Genomic DNA, 14080 nt, shown 5'->3' on the forward strand with positions numbered 1-14080 from the left:
TCACTGTGGAATTTTAATGTGCACGGGGGAGAAATTAATGCATCGAAGGATAACGCGCGAATGAGGCATTGTTTAATTAGTATTCGCATTCCCGCGTATTTTAATTAATGATCCCATTTTGTTTAAGTTCACGGGCAAAAAAAAAATATCCCGAGAGAAGGAGGAAGAGAGGAGGAGAGTCGAAAGGTTAAATTACCTTAAACGAGAGAAAGAAGTATCGAAATAAAATTTTTCGGTTCTTTCGCCGAGTTATGGCAGTGGTTTTACAACTGTCTGGACTACGGTGTTATATTGTACATATACTGTATATGTGCGGTACATCCGCGCTTTTGTCCCTTTAGCGAGTCGGTGGGTCAAACTCGTACCGTACGCCGCACATTTCTGTCCCTTCCGGGCTCTCGGCTTACTATGTCGTTTCTGTCGAGGGAAACATAAACGCCGCAAGAAATTCCGTACGTGGTCGGGACGCGATATATTTCGTTACGGATCAATTATACCGGTAATGCGGGATATTAAATTTCTCCTTTTTCCTGATTCTCCTCATATTACTCGCATTTCACCGTTTCCTTCTCTTTCTCTGTTCCTCTATCGTCTCTCCGCCGAGTATTAACCCGGTAGCCCACTTCTTGGCGCCGACAGCCCGAAGGCTTTCGAAAATACTCCGCGCGGCTGTCTCCAACGCGGTCACTTTGGCACGAGATGCCGAAAGATAACGGCGATAACCATCTTAAAAGAATTTCGTTTCCGGCCGCCGACGTGCCGAGATACGCGAAGGCGCGACGCGGGGCTCGGAGGGATTTGCGCGACGCGGGGGCTCGGAGAGATTTGCGCGTGCTCGTCGGGGTTAAAAATAAAGTAAACTGAAGTAAATCTCTACGGAAAGGTGTATTAAATTCACTTACCACGTCGGCAACGTTGCCGGAGCCCTCCCTCATGCCATCCCTGTCCGTGTGTCCTCCTGAAAAATGTAACGCACTTATCAGTATAAGATAGATATTTCATACGCATTGAGGTATCAAATTAAATTATTCAAATCTTGCGATATTTTCAATTAACTGTTTATTATTAATAATATGAAATATCGTAAGAACCCTTCTCACAGACATTTTCAAAGCGAAACTTGAGCTGACGATTAATCATGAAAATCACCGAATAATGTACGGTCGATAATAAACGCTAATCGGAGATTAAAATGGTGAAACCATCGCAGACGCGAACGTTTTTCTGTCAGGTTTTTACTAGCAAAGTTACCCAGAGCAGCGATCGTTAAAGCGAAAAAATTCCGTTTCGTGCAGCGTCTTTCGGATGTAAATACTAGCTAAAAAAGACAAATGAATTCGGTAAACGGAGAATTGTCGTCGACGATGAACAACGGTAGATCCGGCACTTTTTCAAGCCGCGCGCTTTGTTTATTTCTTTTTTTTTCTTGTATATAAAATGAAATAAGTCCACTAGATTCGGAGGTGGATGAAGCTTCCTCAAAGCTCTCGGGAGGAAAATTAAATAAAATATGTAAAAAGACGGCACCGAAAATACGCATAAGGAAAGAAAATGTCAGAGAATTTACCGTTGAAACGAGAATAACAAATGTGGCTCATTAAGTTAATGCAACAACGACTGTATACTAAATTATTTGCAGATTACAAACGAAAATATTCCTTCTAAATTATAATTGTAATAATTATTACCAAAGGCAGAGATATTTTTTGTTTAATCGATATAGGTCCTTTTTCATTATACGTATATTTGAAACGTGAGAGAAATTGATTTCAACTTCGATCGATTAAAGAAAGGCCAATACTTTTGGCAAGATATAATAAAAGAATTTCACGTGATTAATTTTATAAAATCACGTATACGAGAGCACTACAGATTATCAGAATACTAGCGAAATAACTTAATATTTGTCACTGCACAACTACAGTGCACGACGACAGAAACTGTTCGAATTATGTTGATACAGTTGGATCGTTACCGTTACTTCGTTAGCTATGTAAACTGTTAAATAGTGGTGAAACAGCGAGATAACTATAATATAGTTACAAGAACTTCACACGAGGACTCGGTAATAAATTGTAACAATCATATCTTCTAGTTAATCTAAACCTGGTTTTTTTGTGAAAAGAACCATTGTGCCGTAACGAATAACAGATATAACGCGAATGAATAAAATATATTTTATTAACAAAAAAATTTTTCTCGCTACCTATCAAACTACGTAATTATTATTAGTTTCAAATATTGAACTTTTTACGCGAAAATTTATATTTAATATATAATTAAATACGCTTCTTCCAATGCATAAAAAAAATTAATAAAACAAACTTTTATTTTAATTTAATTTTTCTTTTAGCCTTCTATAATAAATACGCAGTCGTAAAAAGATCCAACGTCTAATTATCATGTTTTTCTACTTAGTATAATTGATTAATTTTTTTACTGGCAATGCGGTTAGAAATGCATGTGGGTCCGATTTCACTTAATGTTGTGTAGCTACTTTCTTCAACTTCATTGCCGTGCCGTCTTATGTCTCGATTATACGCACCGACAGAAAAACTTAACGTAATTAGAATTTTATGATATTTCACAAATACAGTGAACTCAATAATTATAGGGATAAAAATTGTTGAATCAATTATATTTGAAACTAAGATTCACGGTTTTCGCCGCTTTCTCGCGAAAGCACACTAGTCAGAGATCGCGAGCAATGCGTCGACAGTGAAATCAGTCTGAATCGGCGCCAACAACGCCGAAGTGTAGCTACCGCGACGCGTTCAATGAGATTTCACGGCTGCTGCGTACCTCGCTCGAGATTAGGTCCCCACGAGACGTTATCGAAATACTGAAAAGAGAAATCGAGCGCCGTCAAGGCTTTCCGAACGCCCGCTCTTTGTATTTCCCGAGTTCGATAACGTAAGAAACAGTGAAAACAAACAGAATTCGAAACGTCACTAAAAATTCTAAAAAAAAAAATCGTATTAATCCTTGAACGAACACTATCCTAGCTGCTAAATTTTTTTATATCTCGGAATTTATTACATAAATTTGCAATTATTTTTTGAGTACCGATATCAAGGGAAAATAATATCTTGAAGATATTTGAAAGTAAAGGAAGTTTAAAGATCGTAACTGAGTTACAGTGACCCAGTGTTCCATTTGCGGGTTAATGCTGACGTTCTGTAGAATAAGTGCTCACGGTGCGGAAGTAAACGGTTATATTTGCGAGTTATCGGTAGTTTGTTTACCCGAGTGAGACGCAACGTGCAAATTTGCGAACTCGTCGAGAGAAGCACCGGTTATTCGAGCATGGATCCCGACGAATCTCGTGCGGAGCGAATTTATTCGAAACGCAGCCGACAACGGGGATGTTTGATCGATCACGGATTCGAGACGCGAAAAACACCGGTGTGAGTGAAGAAACGTTGGCCGCAGCGAGTGGAAACAACCGGCCTGCGAGGTGGTTGATCCACCTCGCACGTACCCAACGTTCTCCACTTAAATTCGATTTTAACCCTCAAGTGGAACACAATTTCGGCCACTCTATTTCTTTTTGCTTGTGTCTCGGGACCTATTGTATCAAAAATGTTAAAGCACTTTGCTTTTTTTTTTTTTTTAATCGACACGCCGAACACTTTAGAAAAAAATGTTGGAAAAAATAAACGAGGTTTTTAATATTTATAATTATTGAAAATTGTCCTGGGCTACTGTGTGGCTCAGAGTTCCGTTCGAGGATTAAAAATCGAAGAGGAAGCGATCGCACGTTTATCGAGCGCACTCTCGATTTCTCTGTTTACAAGCAGGGGACGCTCACCTTTTTTACGAATTGGCAAAATCTTGGCGATCCTCGACGCGCCCGCGTAATCCAGATCTCGATCGAGGACTGCCACCCCCCTCTGGCTGGCGACGTCGATTCAATATTCCGTTTTCCTCGGTCGCGCGCGATCCGCAACGCCGATCCTCTCCCTCCCCTCCCGGGAGGGAATGTCGTTCGCTCCGCGCTCTTTCTTCCTTTCTCTAGCAGCGGCACGATCCTAACCTCGCACCGAGCACGCACACACATACAAGCGCGGTACTATACAGGCTCGCAGCGTACGCGAGCTGGAATTCCTGTCGATTTACACTTTTCACCGCACTGGGACACTTTTGCACCGCGGTCACGCGATCGGCACACGGGAGCCGCGAAACTCGTCGATCCTGGCGATCACCTCTCTCTCCTCCGTTCCCTGGACAGATCACACACGAAGCGATCGGTAAGGTACACCGCACCGACGAGCCAGGCTCGCTTCACTCGCGCCGGGAATCCGTCGTGCCGAGCCGTCGTCGAGGTTTCGGCGAGCCTCGGCATTCTCCGCCTCGCGGATGAAGGTTTACTCGCGCGATCGCGAACTCGCTTTCGGAACGAACGGCCGAGCGAGAGCTGGAGATTTCCGCCGAAATTGCCGCGCGAGTTAAACAAAGACGGACCCACGGCCACTGCCGTGGCTTCTCTCTCCCTCTCTCTCTCTCTCTTACTACTGGCCGCGACCCTCCCCCCGCGCCACGGTGATTGTCTCTACCTGTCACCGACGAATTCGAACTTTCCGCTGGGCTCGCGCGTGCATTCGCGTGTACGAGGGACGCGCCTCTTGCGGTGGCGATCACCAAGTTGCGCTCGCGGCAACTTCAGCCGACGTGAAAGTGGGGGAGGAGAAACAACGGCTTTCTCAAAATTGTCCCGCACGGCTACCGCGAATTTTCCTCGTCGTTCCGACGTTGTAACGGACGAGGGGAGAGATGTAGTCGACGAGAACGAAAGAGAACGGCACGAGCAACGCGGTAGAGAGGCAACGAGAGACGTTGGGGGGGGGGAGGAAAGGGGAGAAACGTACGACTTTTCAAAAATACCACGCGTCGACCAATCGCGATGCTCGGCGATTCGGCGCGGCTGCGAGAGCGGGACAGAGTAAAGAAGAAACGAAGCCGTTACGCGCGCGAGCGCGCCTCCTTTTCTCCTTCTTCCTCTCTCTCCGTCTTGCTCGCTCGCTCGCTCGCTCGCTCCTGACTCCGGCGTATGTGTGATGCACGCGAGACGCCCGCGAGCGTACGGCTGCGCGCGCGAGGAACGCACAAACGCGAGATCGTGTCACCGCTGGCGGACGCGTTTTCTCTCCTCTCTTTCTCTCCACTTCGCTTGTCGCGTTCGCGCACGACGCCCGGCCGGTGTCGGTTCGGAATTGTCACGCGCGCGCGCGCGCGCACGCTCCTACGACACGACGAAACTTACAAACGACTACGACGACGAGGACGACGGTGACGATGACGACGACGACGACGACGTCGGCGACGACGGCGACGAGGGAACAGTTTCGAAGCCCCCGAGGAGACAGAAGCCGACGTTACGATCCGGTTTCAACTTGTAACGCGAGCGGACGGACTGACTCGACGCGACCGACCGGACGACCGACCGACCGACCGGCCGAGGTAACTTAAACTGAACGCCAGCGCGCCTACGGTAAAATGAGATTAAACCTACGTGCCGGCGGAGCCGCGACAATGGCCAACCGGCGTGCGTCTTGACGCCGGCCGGCCAATCGTCGCGCGGCCTGAACCTGGCGAACGGTCGGTTCCAGGTGCAGCCAGGGAGGCGCCATTGCGTTGGCACGTTACCTGCTCGAAGTATGCGGTGGGGGCAGAGGGAGAGGAGAAGCGAGAGCGAGGCACGGGACGACGCGCGAGAAGCGGTAAGAGAGAGAGAAAGAGACGGCGAGTGTTTGGAGAAACGACCGAATTGCGGCGGAGAATCGTGTCGAACTCGACGCCCGTTTATCACCGATTTTCGCTGAAAATCATCGGGAAATCTCGGAGGAGCCTCCCCAAGGACATGCGATTTTCTCTTTTACTTTTTAGATCTTCCGAGACGTCGATATCAGATCGACGTGGGTGTTCTTCTTTCCGGCGCGCACACGTACACGTACATACGCGTACACACACAATGGGCCGTCGCCCGCCTATCTTTTAAATACGCTTGGTATTTAATCCGACGATGTGTGCGCCGAGGAAAAATGGGGGGATGAATGGGACAGGTTGTGTGAAAGTGAGCACAATAAAAAAGAGAGAGAGAGAGAGAGAAAAAAAAAGGAGGGCGAGAAAGAAAAGACAGGGGCTGGAAGAAATCATTTATCACGTCCTTTCCGGGCGATAATGTTTCACCCGCTGCACCGGTTGTTTAACTTTTAACCGGTCGGCTGCCGTGCGAATGATTTTGTAAACGGAATGCGCGATGTAACGGCGTTAAAAATATATGTATGTGCTCTACAAAATAATGTATCAAAAGCAATCGCCTGCGCTTCTGCGAAATAACGGATAAGAGAGAGGTACGCGCGAACTAGGTCGGATGTGTACTATCGTGCTCAATATCTGAATACGTAATTGCTAATGATATTGAGAAAAATCCCGTTGATTATTAATTAAATTTATATCGCAGAATAACCGTGCGCCCGGAAACACAACGAAAAAGGGTGACGGGTGTGAGTGTTATTTAACGAATAAACATTAATTTTCCGGTATTGGTCACTTGCCAATTATCACGTCCGCATATTCTTCACCGTGGTCGAATTAATTTTACAAATCCAATGGAAAGGGCAAATAAAATAGGAAAGAGAGAGAGAGAGAAAGCGAGAGACAGATAGGTAAATCGATTTTATTATTTCGAAACAAGCTCGGCGTAAAACAAAAAAAGTAAACGATATTTAGATCGGTATGAACAAAAAAGACTTAACCGCGGTTGTGGCAAAGACTTTGCATAATGAGACTGAATACGGAAGAAAGGAAAAAGTTACAGACGTAATAAATCTCGTATCGCTTTATTTGCATTCTTCAGCATCTTGATATCGGTCAAAAGAGATAAGATCGAAACGACATAAACCCGGAATAGAGAAAATTACGTTTAAGATAAAGTCTTGAAAACAATACGGCACGAATTACGCACATGGTTCGTTGGGCACAGAATTAAAGATTTTCTTAAAAGCAGTAATATTTATTAATAAACGAAGAAGGGAAAGCTTGAAAATATTCAAAGAGACCTCCTTCTCGTTGTACGCGTTTCCGCTTGGAGAATTACGAGTAAAACGCGCAAACGGCTAAGCGACAGCGAGATGTAGCTCGTTTAAGAAGTCGCGAGGTAACGCTTGCCGTTAGATCGACGGCAGAACGACGGCACACTTCTCGCGGCGATCGATCTTGAGTTTTACGGCCCGACGCGCCGTAACTTCTTCTTCTCGGCCTCTCTTCGCGAGTTCGCGCCGTACTTTTGTAGATTCGACTCTGAAATCCGCTCGCGCCGACCCTCTTCGGGGCCGCTCGATCAACACTTCCGCGAGCGGGAACGGGTTCGTTGGACTGGCACAAGTTTAAGTGCTCACGGTTGTTATTGACGCGATATTAGCCGAGGTTTAACAAGGAGCTGAGTCCCGATCGGGGTCTTTTTCTCAACGATTCATTACGCCTTTTATTTTAATTCAAATGTAACACAGCGCGATAAATTGCAAACGTGAAAACTCCGGCTCGCGAGACTCTCTTATTACGAGACCGACAACTAAGCAAGCTGCTTGCGAACATTTCTCGAACAAGGGGATTGTCGACGTCAACTATCTTGACGGATGCACGGTGATTTTCGAGTGAAATCTTCAAACAATCGGCCGTAAGAGCGAAACACGTCTGCAAAGGAAATGCTCCCGTTGTTACTCCGAAGAGAAAGCTCGACAAGTACACTCGAAGTTTCCGTAGAAATAATGGCATGTATCTATGTATCACGAGCTGTAGAATAAATTTCAAGGGCAAGGGAAATTTTGTCAGTTTTGAAATCTTCTTTTCTCTCACAAATTGAATACGCCACCTTTATTTCTATTTAACTCTCTTTCTCTTTCTCTTCCTTTCTCGCTTCGAACGTCTCGAATGCACCCGGTCAACTATGGCAAATAACAATGCACGATAATGAGGCTTGAACGCAAATGGGTTTTACCGCACACTAACCATAGACGCGACACGATTTTGCCTCGCCGAACGGTACAGCATTTGCTATAAAAGGGAAAGTACCGCTCTCTCAACCCTTTGTATAACGCCGTCCAGTATACCGGACATTTCTTTCTCAAGCATTTTTCACGACGCGTTGTTTACACTTTAATGAATACCAGTATATGGTTTTGTAATTTTTTGCTTGCTATTTTAAACTTTTAAAATCCGACAGGTCTGATTTGTAATTAGCGACTCAAGAAATGCGAGATCGCGGGATTGTATAAAAAAAAAAGGAAAAAAAAAAAAAACAAAATAAAATATATACGCCAGGCGAAAGAAAATGTGACGCACAAAGGGTTAATAGGATGCCCGTTATGCGGCTTCGAAGTGTCTTTGCCCTATCGCGTCGCGTTTCCTCGTTTCCGTGGGAAAATTTTCACGCCAGGATGCACTTCTGAAACGCGCGGGCGACGCTCGACACGCGAGGGCTGCGGCAATAGATTTCTGTGTCTCGTTATTTTAAATTAGAGGGCCCGGAGTTCTCGAGAACAAGTGCAGCTATGTTGCCTTTTATGTTATTCCCGTGTTACTTCAATCTGCACACGGCCAGCTGCTAGATGCTGAACTCACGTGGAAATAAGTACACACGTTATGACGTTACGTACGATTTGCATGCACGCCGGATGCAGCGAAAGTCGTGGTCGAATCGTCTCGGATATATCGGCGATTGAATTTAAGGGAGCTAAGCGACGTGCGTCTGCGAAATAGAGGGCTCTCCGATATCGCATCGTAATAATTATTAATAGAAAATAAATTAATTCACTTCTCAGTTAATTATAAACCAATGTTTGCCTTGTCGCGATTTTAATTCGAAATTCAGCCGCCACAAATATTAATCGAGTTTGCTTGTACCGCGCAATACCGCCGCGAAATCCACGTAGGCTGTGTTCCTTAATTAATTAATTACAAAACGTTGAATTGCGTTAATATCGAAACGGTAACTATCAAACCTTCCCACCACCTTATTAAAAAATAAAAAAAAAAAACAAAAAAAAATGATGCAATCGTTATTTACGTCACAGAGCATGATTATTCCGTAATATTTTCTTATTCTTATGCATCGTGCCTTCTGCGACAATTTACAGAATCGAAAAAAATGTATCGGTGCAATGATGTAATGGCTATTGAACTTCTACCGGTGACAAACGCATCGTATTGTCAGCAACGTAAGCAAACCAATATTTGTGATAGTTATCTATCACCTGTCATTTTGCTATCGATCCACTTCGACACGAGCCATTCAATCGTCGTTGCGTAACATTTTCGTGCGGAAAATTACGAGTGGCGTCGCAATTTCTATAGAAGGATCGCTCGAAGGGCCCGATACGAATTTGAAAAATAAGTAGTGCACCGTATTTTTTCCTCTTTCTCCCTGAACTTAAATCGATTCTTTACGACTTCGACAGGACGGAAAGGCTCTTTGCGTGCCGTTAGAAAAGTCTGGGAGGGGGAGGGTTTCCGTTCAAGGGATTACGGCGTCTTTACGACGCTCTCGCAGCATCTCGCAGACGTTAGGAGCTATCTCGGGGATTTACGAGCATTGTTCCCTTGCCGCGGTAGAATCGGAAGAGCCGTCTTCCCCATTTCTCGGCGCGAATCCAAAACGATGATTGACATAGCGGCGTGTGAAATTTAATTGTAGAGACCAGCCGATTGCTCCCGCGAAGCCTCGTAACTCCACGCTAATTGGATCTGACAGTCGGGGGACCAGGGGGGGAAGAAGCGCGGGGCTGGCCGGCAAATCGAATTAGCAGTTAGCTCGGTTGTTTACCGGCATCAGACGATTCTTTGCGAGACATGTTCCGCTCAAGTGATTCCCCCGGCTTTCTCGACAGACGTCCCGCGGTGAAACGAGGCGCGGAATCCGTCGGCGAAGACATTGTGCATGTTACGGGCCGTGTTACCCCGTGTACCTACACGGCAAATACATCCCTCGGGCGTTCGCGCAATCGAGAGAGACAATGCGGTAGCGGCGGGGGAAAGAGACTTTACGATACAACGAAACAATCAACTTGTAGCTATCACAATAGAAAGAGAAAAAGACTAGCTATTAACTCGAGTACCATCTCTCGCTGCAACACAGGGACGCGTCTAGATACGACTAACGTAGAAAGATACGTGGCGCTTTCTCAATCAAAGATCTCCTAAGCAGATAAGCCTCAATTCGAAAGAGATTTTCCACTCCAAACGCAATTCTGAAAAGTCACTTAACGTTCCACCTGCTCGCGAAAGACGGTTTATAAAGCAATTACCTGCGGTAAGTGTGTCGGATAATTTTGCCGGGATTAATTGAGAGGCACAAAACCGACGTTGCGTTAATTGTAGGCCACCGGCCGTGAACGAGAAGAAAATTTCGCGAACTTGGTAGCTATTAGCCTACGTTCAGGTTCACGGTTGACTCGGACATTTTTCACGCGCGTAATTTTTATCGGCACCGTAAATTATTTATCGTAAAAAATATGTACGGTATTTTATCTTGGGTTGACGAATAAATTCAGAAAATTAAATTCTTATGTAACAACTCGGGCTGCAACAGAATTTAATCGGTATATATGTATGTAGGTGTGTGCGTGCGTGTGTGTAGATCCAATTAAATAGTTTCGCTTCGAAGAGCAAATATTTGTCCTTCTCTTAAAATGTACCCATTAGCTCAACTATTAACGTACTCAGAAAAAAAAAAAAAAAAAGAAAGATTATACGTATTTACCGTTATTGCGAAGCGAGGAAGCGAGCAGCGTAAATAAATAGAGCGGTGAAATTTGCGGCAAATAAAAGACTATTTTTTAACCCGTCGCGTTAATTTTAATGACGATTAATTACGTAGATTACGTGACTCCCCGGAAATCACGCGGCCGTGTTTTCGGTTGACGCGAAGGGGAGAGAAATTTCGGGCGGAGAATAGTCGGAAGTGTTCTGGGATTCTTCCCAGGATGACGCGTAATTAAAACAGCGAAACACAACAGCTCTCACGTAATTCTCAAAGATCCATCTCGCCTCTCGCGGTTCCTACATTAACGAAGGCCCCAAAGCCGCCGTCTGTGCACGTCCTCGTATTTGGAACGCGCAGACAAGAAGGTAAATACGTGCTGTGATGTAATCTCGACATTTTTCGTAACGCGACGTAGGATTGAGCGCGCGTCTGCGATATGCTTTCAATACGATTCAAATAAATATTCTTCATTTTTCCTCTCTCGCGCGATTCAGCTACACCTTCCGGCGAAGTTAAATTTTATGAGCGGCACGTAATACTTTTCTCACGTTCTAACTTTCGCCTTTGTGAAAGCCGATTTTCCAAGATCCAATTTCAACGATTTACTCCGCACGAACGATTAGAAATAAAAAAAAAAAAAAAAAAAACGCTGATGCCGATAAACAACGGTAAAGACCTTGTAAAATGCATTTTTATAAAATTTGCACCGAACGAAGCATGTAAACTGCGTAAAGATACCTCAAGGATTTTACTAGATGTCTTAAAAAGCAGTCGCGCTGCCGTTTTACGGAATATCTTTCAGACGTTTTACGTTGTTCGGTGAATACCAACCTCTCTTTCCACTACTTTATTCCCTTTTTTTTTTCGTCCTTTTTATTTTTACTTTCGATACGGCGCTTTCCACGTAAAAATTCATTCCGAGATTTATAAAAGAGAAACGATTTTGCGACAATAATTGCAATTACAGTGAATGACCTAATAACGCCGGGGCATCATAAGACTAATACCCTACGAAATTATTTCGTAATGAACGCAGATTGTTAAAGCGGAATCGAAACTCTTAAAATAATGAGATAGTCTGTCTTTTGTAATTAACTTCGTGAAATGACCTCGGAACTTAGTGTCTCAATTTTAATGCTTTTTTTTTTTAATCGGCTAGAAGAAACGATTCCAATTCGAGCGCGTCAGTACATTCGGAGACATTAGTTGATTGTAATAATTTCTTAATGATAATTACAATTGAGTGATCTATGACTGACGGCGTATTGCCGGTTTACTTACATTTGTATCTTCCGGTTAGGTTAAGGTAAGTTATTTTCCGTCCTTCCGTCCTTCCTTCCTTCCTTCCTTCCTTCCTTCCTTCCTTCCTTCCTTCTCTGGCGGTACTCTGGATTATCCTGACGTATTGTAGCACTTCAAATTATTTGACACTGTATTACAATGCTCTGCTTTTTTTAATAATCACAATCACTAATCACTAACACTATCACGCGACAGACGAACGACCGAAAGAATGACGGTGGATTATCGCGACGATTTTTTACGATATAAATTAAGAAACGCGACGAACGATTGTTTGTTGTATAAATTTGCACTCTCGATATCCGTAGCGTTGCTCACTTCCATCGCTGGGTCTTCACTCGAGACGGCCTTGATCTCAGCACAAGAAGCTGGCTACGATTGTACAAGTGAAGTCCAAGTATCACTTTTGATTTTTCGATCGATTCTCATCGGTAGAATAAACGATACCGAAAGTTTGTGTTAAGCAGCGAACGAGACGGGCCGCGATACGAAATGTTCCCCACGCACTTTATCTTTCTCGAGTTCCTCAAAATTTCCTTGCTTGAAGCGGGATGAAAATCCCGGCCGCGACGAAGAAGACGGGCGAGGTGCGGATCTCACGCTCCGATAATGGCGGTCGCCGGAACCCACTGAATGTCACTGACGAAGGTGGCGAGTAAAGCGAGTTGGTAATGTTGAACACACGGCACAATTCACGTCGAACGCTTCGTGCGTTTCGCCTGCGACATAACCTTGGCGTTCCAAAGCACTTTTTCGGAGCCCAAAACAAAGCACAGAACGATGATTGGAACGACAAGAGTACAGGAAACGATTGTCCGTTCTCGACTCGACGATGTCGACACTTATTTGTATGCGACACATTCTATCCGCGATCGAAAATACGCGTAGTTGCGGAACGATTAAGAACACGTCTCCGAGCCCGAGCCTCCGCAACTAGACTGATTGTTGAAGATTTCGGCCATTAGAGAGAAAGAGACAAACGCGTAAAAAAGTGAGATGGCAATAGGTCCGATCGTCAACTGGCCGGTGTCCTTCTCACTCGGTGTTCTCGGAGAGCGCCGAGCTCAACGTCGAGTTAATTTGTTTATATTTATTTTTATGCGCTCGCCGAGTTCGAGGTCGTTCTCCCCCAGAACAGAAAAATCAAGCAGATTTTACGCTGGAACATACTTTTTCGTTATTCCGATCTCAATCGTCACTTTGTGCTCTCAAATCGTCGTCGTTAGAAAACTCGCGGAGAGCATCGGTTTCGAGACGAATATGTCGAGGCATCTACGTATGTTCTCTCACGGCTTATCATCTAGTACCTGTGTCTAGTGAAGCGCTATGATTGGTCGATGTGTAATTTCCCTAGCGCGCCGACCAATCACAGCGCTCCATGGATCGTCTGATCTCGAGCTCGCAATGGACCACGTGACTCGTGTTCCTACTATGTACCAGAGGACACGCGGTCACACGAAGAGTTCGTAACGAGGGTGTCGAGGTATCTGTGCGTGATCTTAGACTTCGCTTTACGTCGTAACCCGTTTCTTGCGTTGAATTCGACGATTTGACGAACGGGAGTGTCGTGGACTATCTCGCGAGTGCCCAGAGCGCGGAAAAATGACTCGACACGTGCTACTTGAGAGGAAGAGGAGGCCCAGGAAGCGTATCCTGCACCAGCGGAGCGAAAGAGGAACTCCGCTGCTGTGCATCGTTCAATGAGAAATTAAAGTGCCGCACTCCGATTACAGTGATAATACGAACCGCAGTCGGTTCATCGGTTGTTTCGGGTGTGCCGCTAGTTTCGGGCATTTTTTTACGATTTCTTTTTTTACGGGAATGCGTTCGCGAGTGTCCAGTGCGCGGAAAGATGGCTCGTCACGTCCCATCTGAGAGGAGGAGCAGGCTCGGGAAGGGCATCATACATCGGCGGAGCAACTTATAGGTAAATATAAATTTTTTAAATAAAATCTTTAATTGAAAAAAAACTTTGACTTTTTTAAAATTAATTTTTTAAACTAATATACGTGTCTA

General features: G+C 44.9%; 1 protein-coding gene across 1 annotated transcript in view; it reads right to left on the minus strand.

Moving 5' to 3' along the window:
• The window catches only part of LOC139113189 (apoptosis-stimulating of p53 protein 1), a 53080-nt gene extending 48626 nt beyond the window's left edge, over positions 1–4454 (minus strand). The window contains exons 1-2 of the mRNA XM_070674148.1: positions 3812–4454; positions 903–958 (exon numbers count right to left, since the gene is read on the minus strand). Coding sequence (XP_070530249.1) covers positions 903–935 — 33 coding nt within the window. The 5' untranslated portion in view covers positions 936–958; positions 3812–4454. The remainder of the gene's footprint in view (positions 1–902; positions 959–3811) is intronic.
• Positions 4455–14080: the final 9626 nt, after the last annotated feature.

Source organism: Cardiocondyla obscurior, linkage group LG02, assembly GCF_019399895.1.
Source record: "Cardiocondyla obscurior isolate alpha-2009 linkage group LG02, Cobs3.1, whole genome shotgun sequence".
Taxonomy (NCBI): domain Eukaryota; kingdom Metazoa; phylum Arthropoda; class Insecta; order Hymenoptera; family Formicidae; genus Cardiocondyla; species Cardiocondyla obscurior.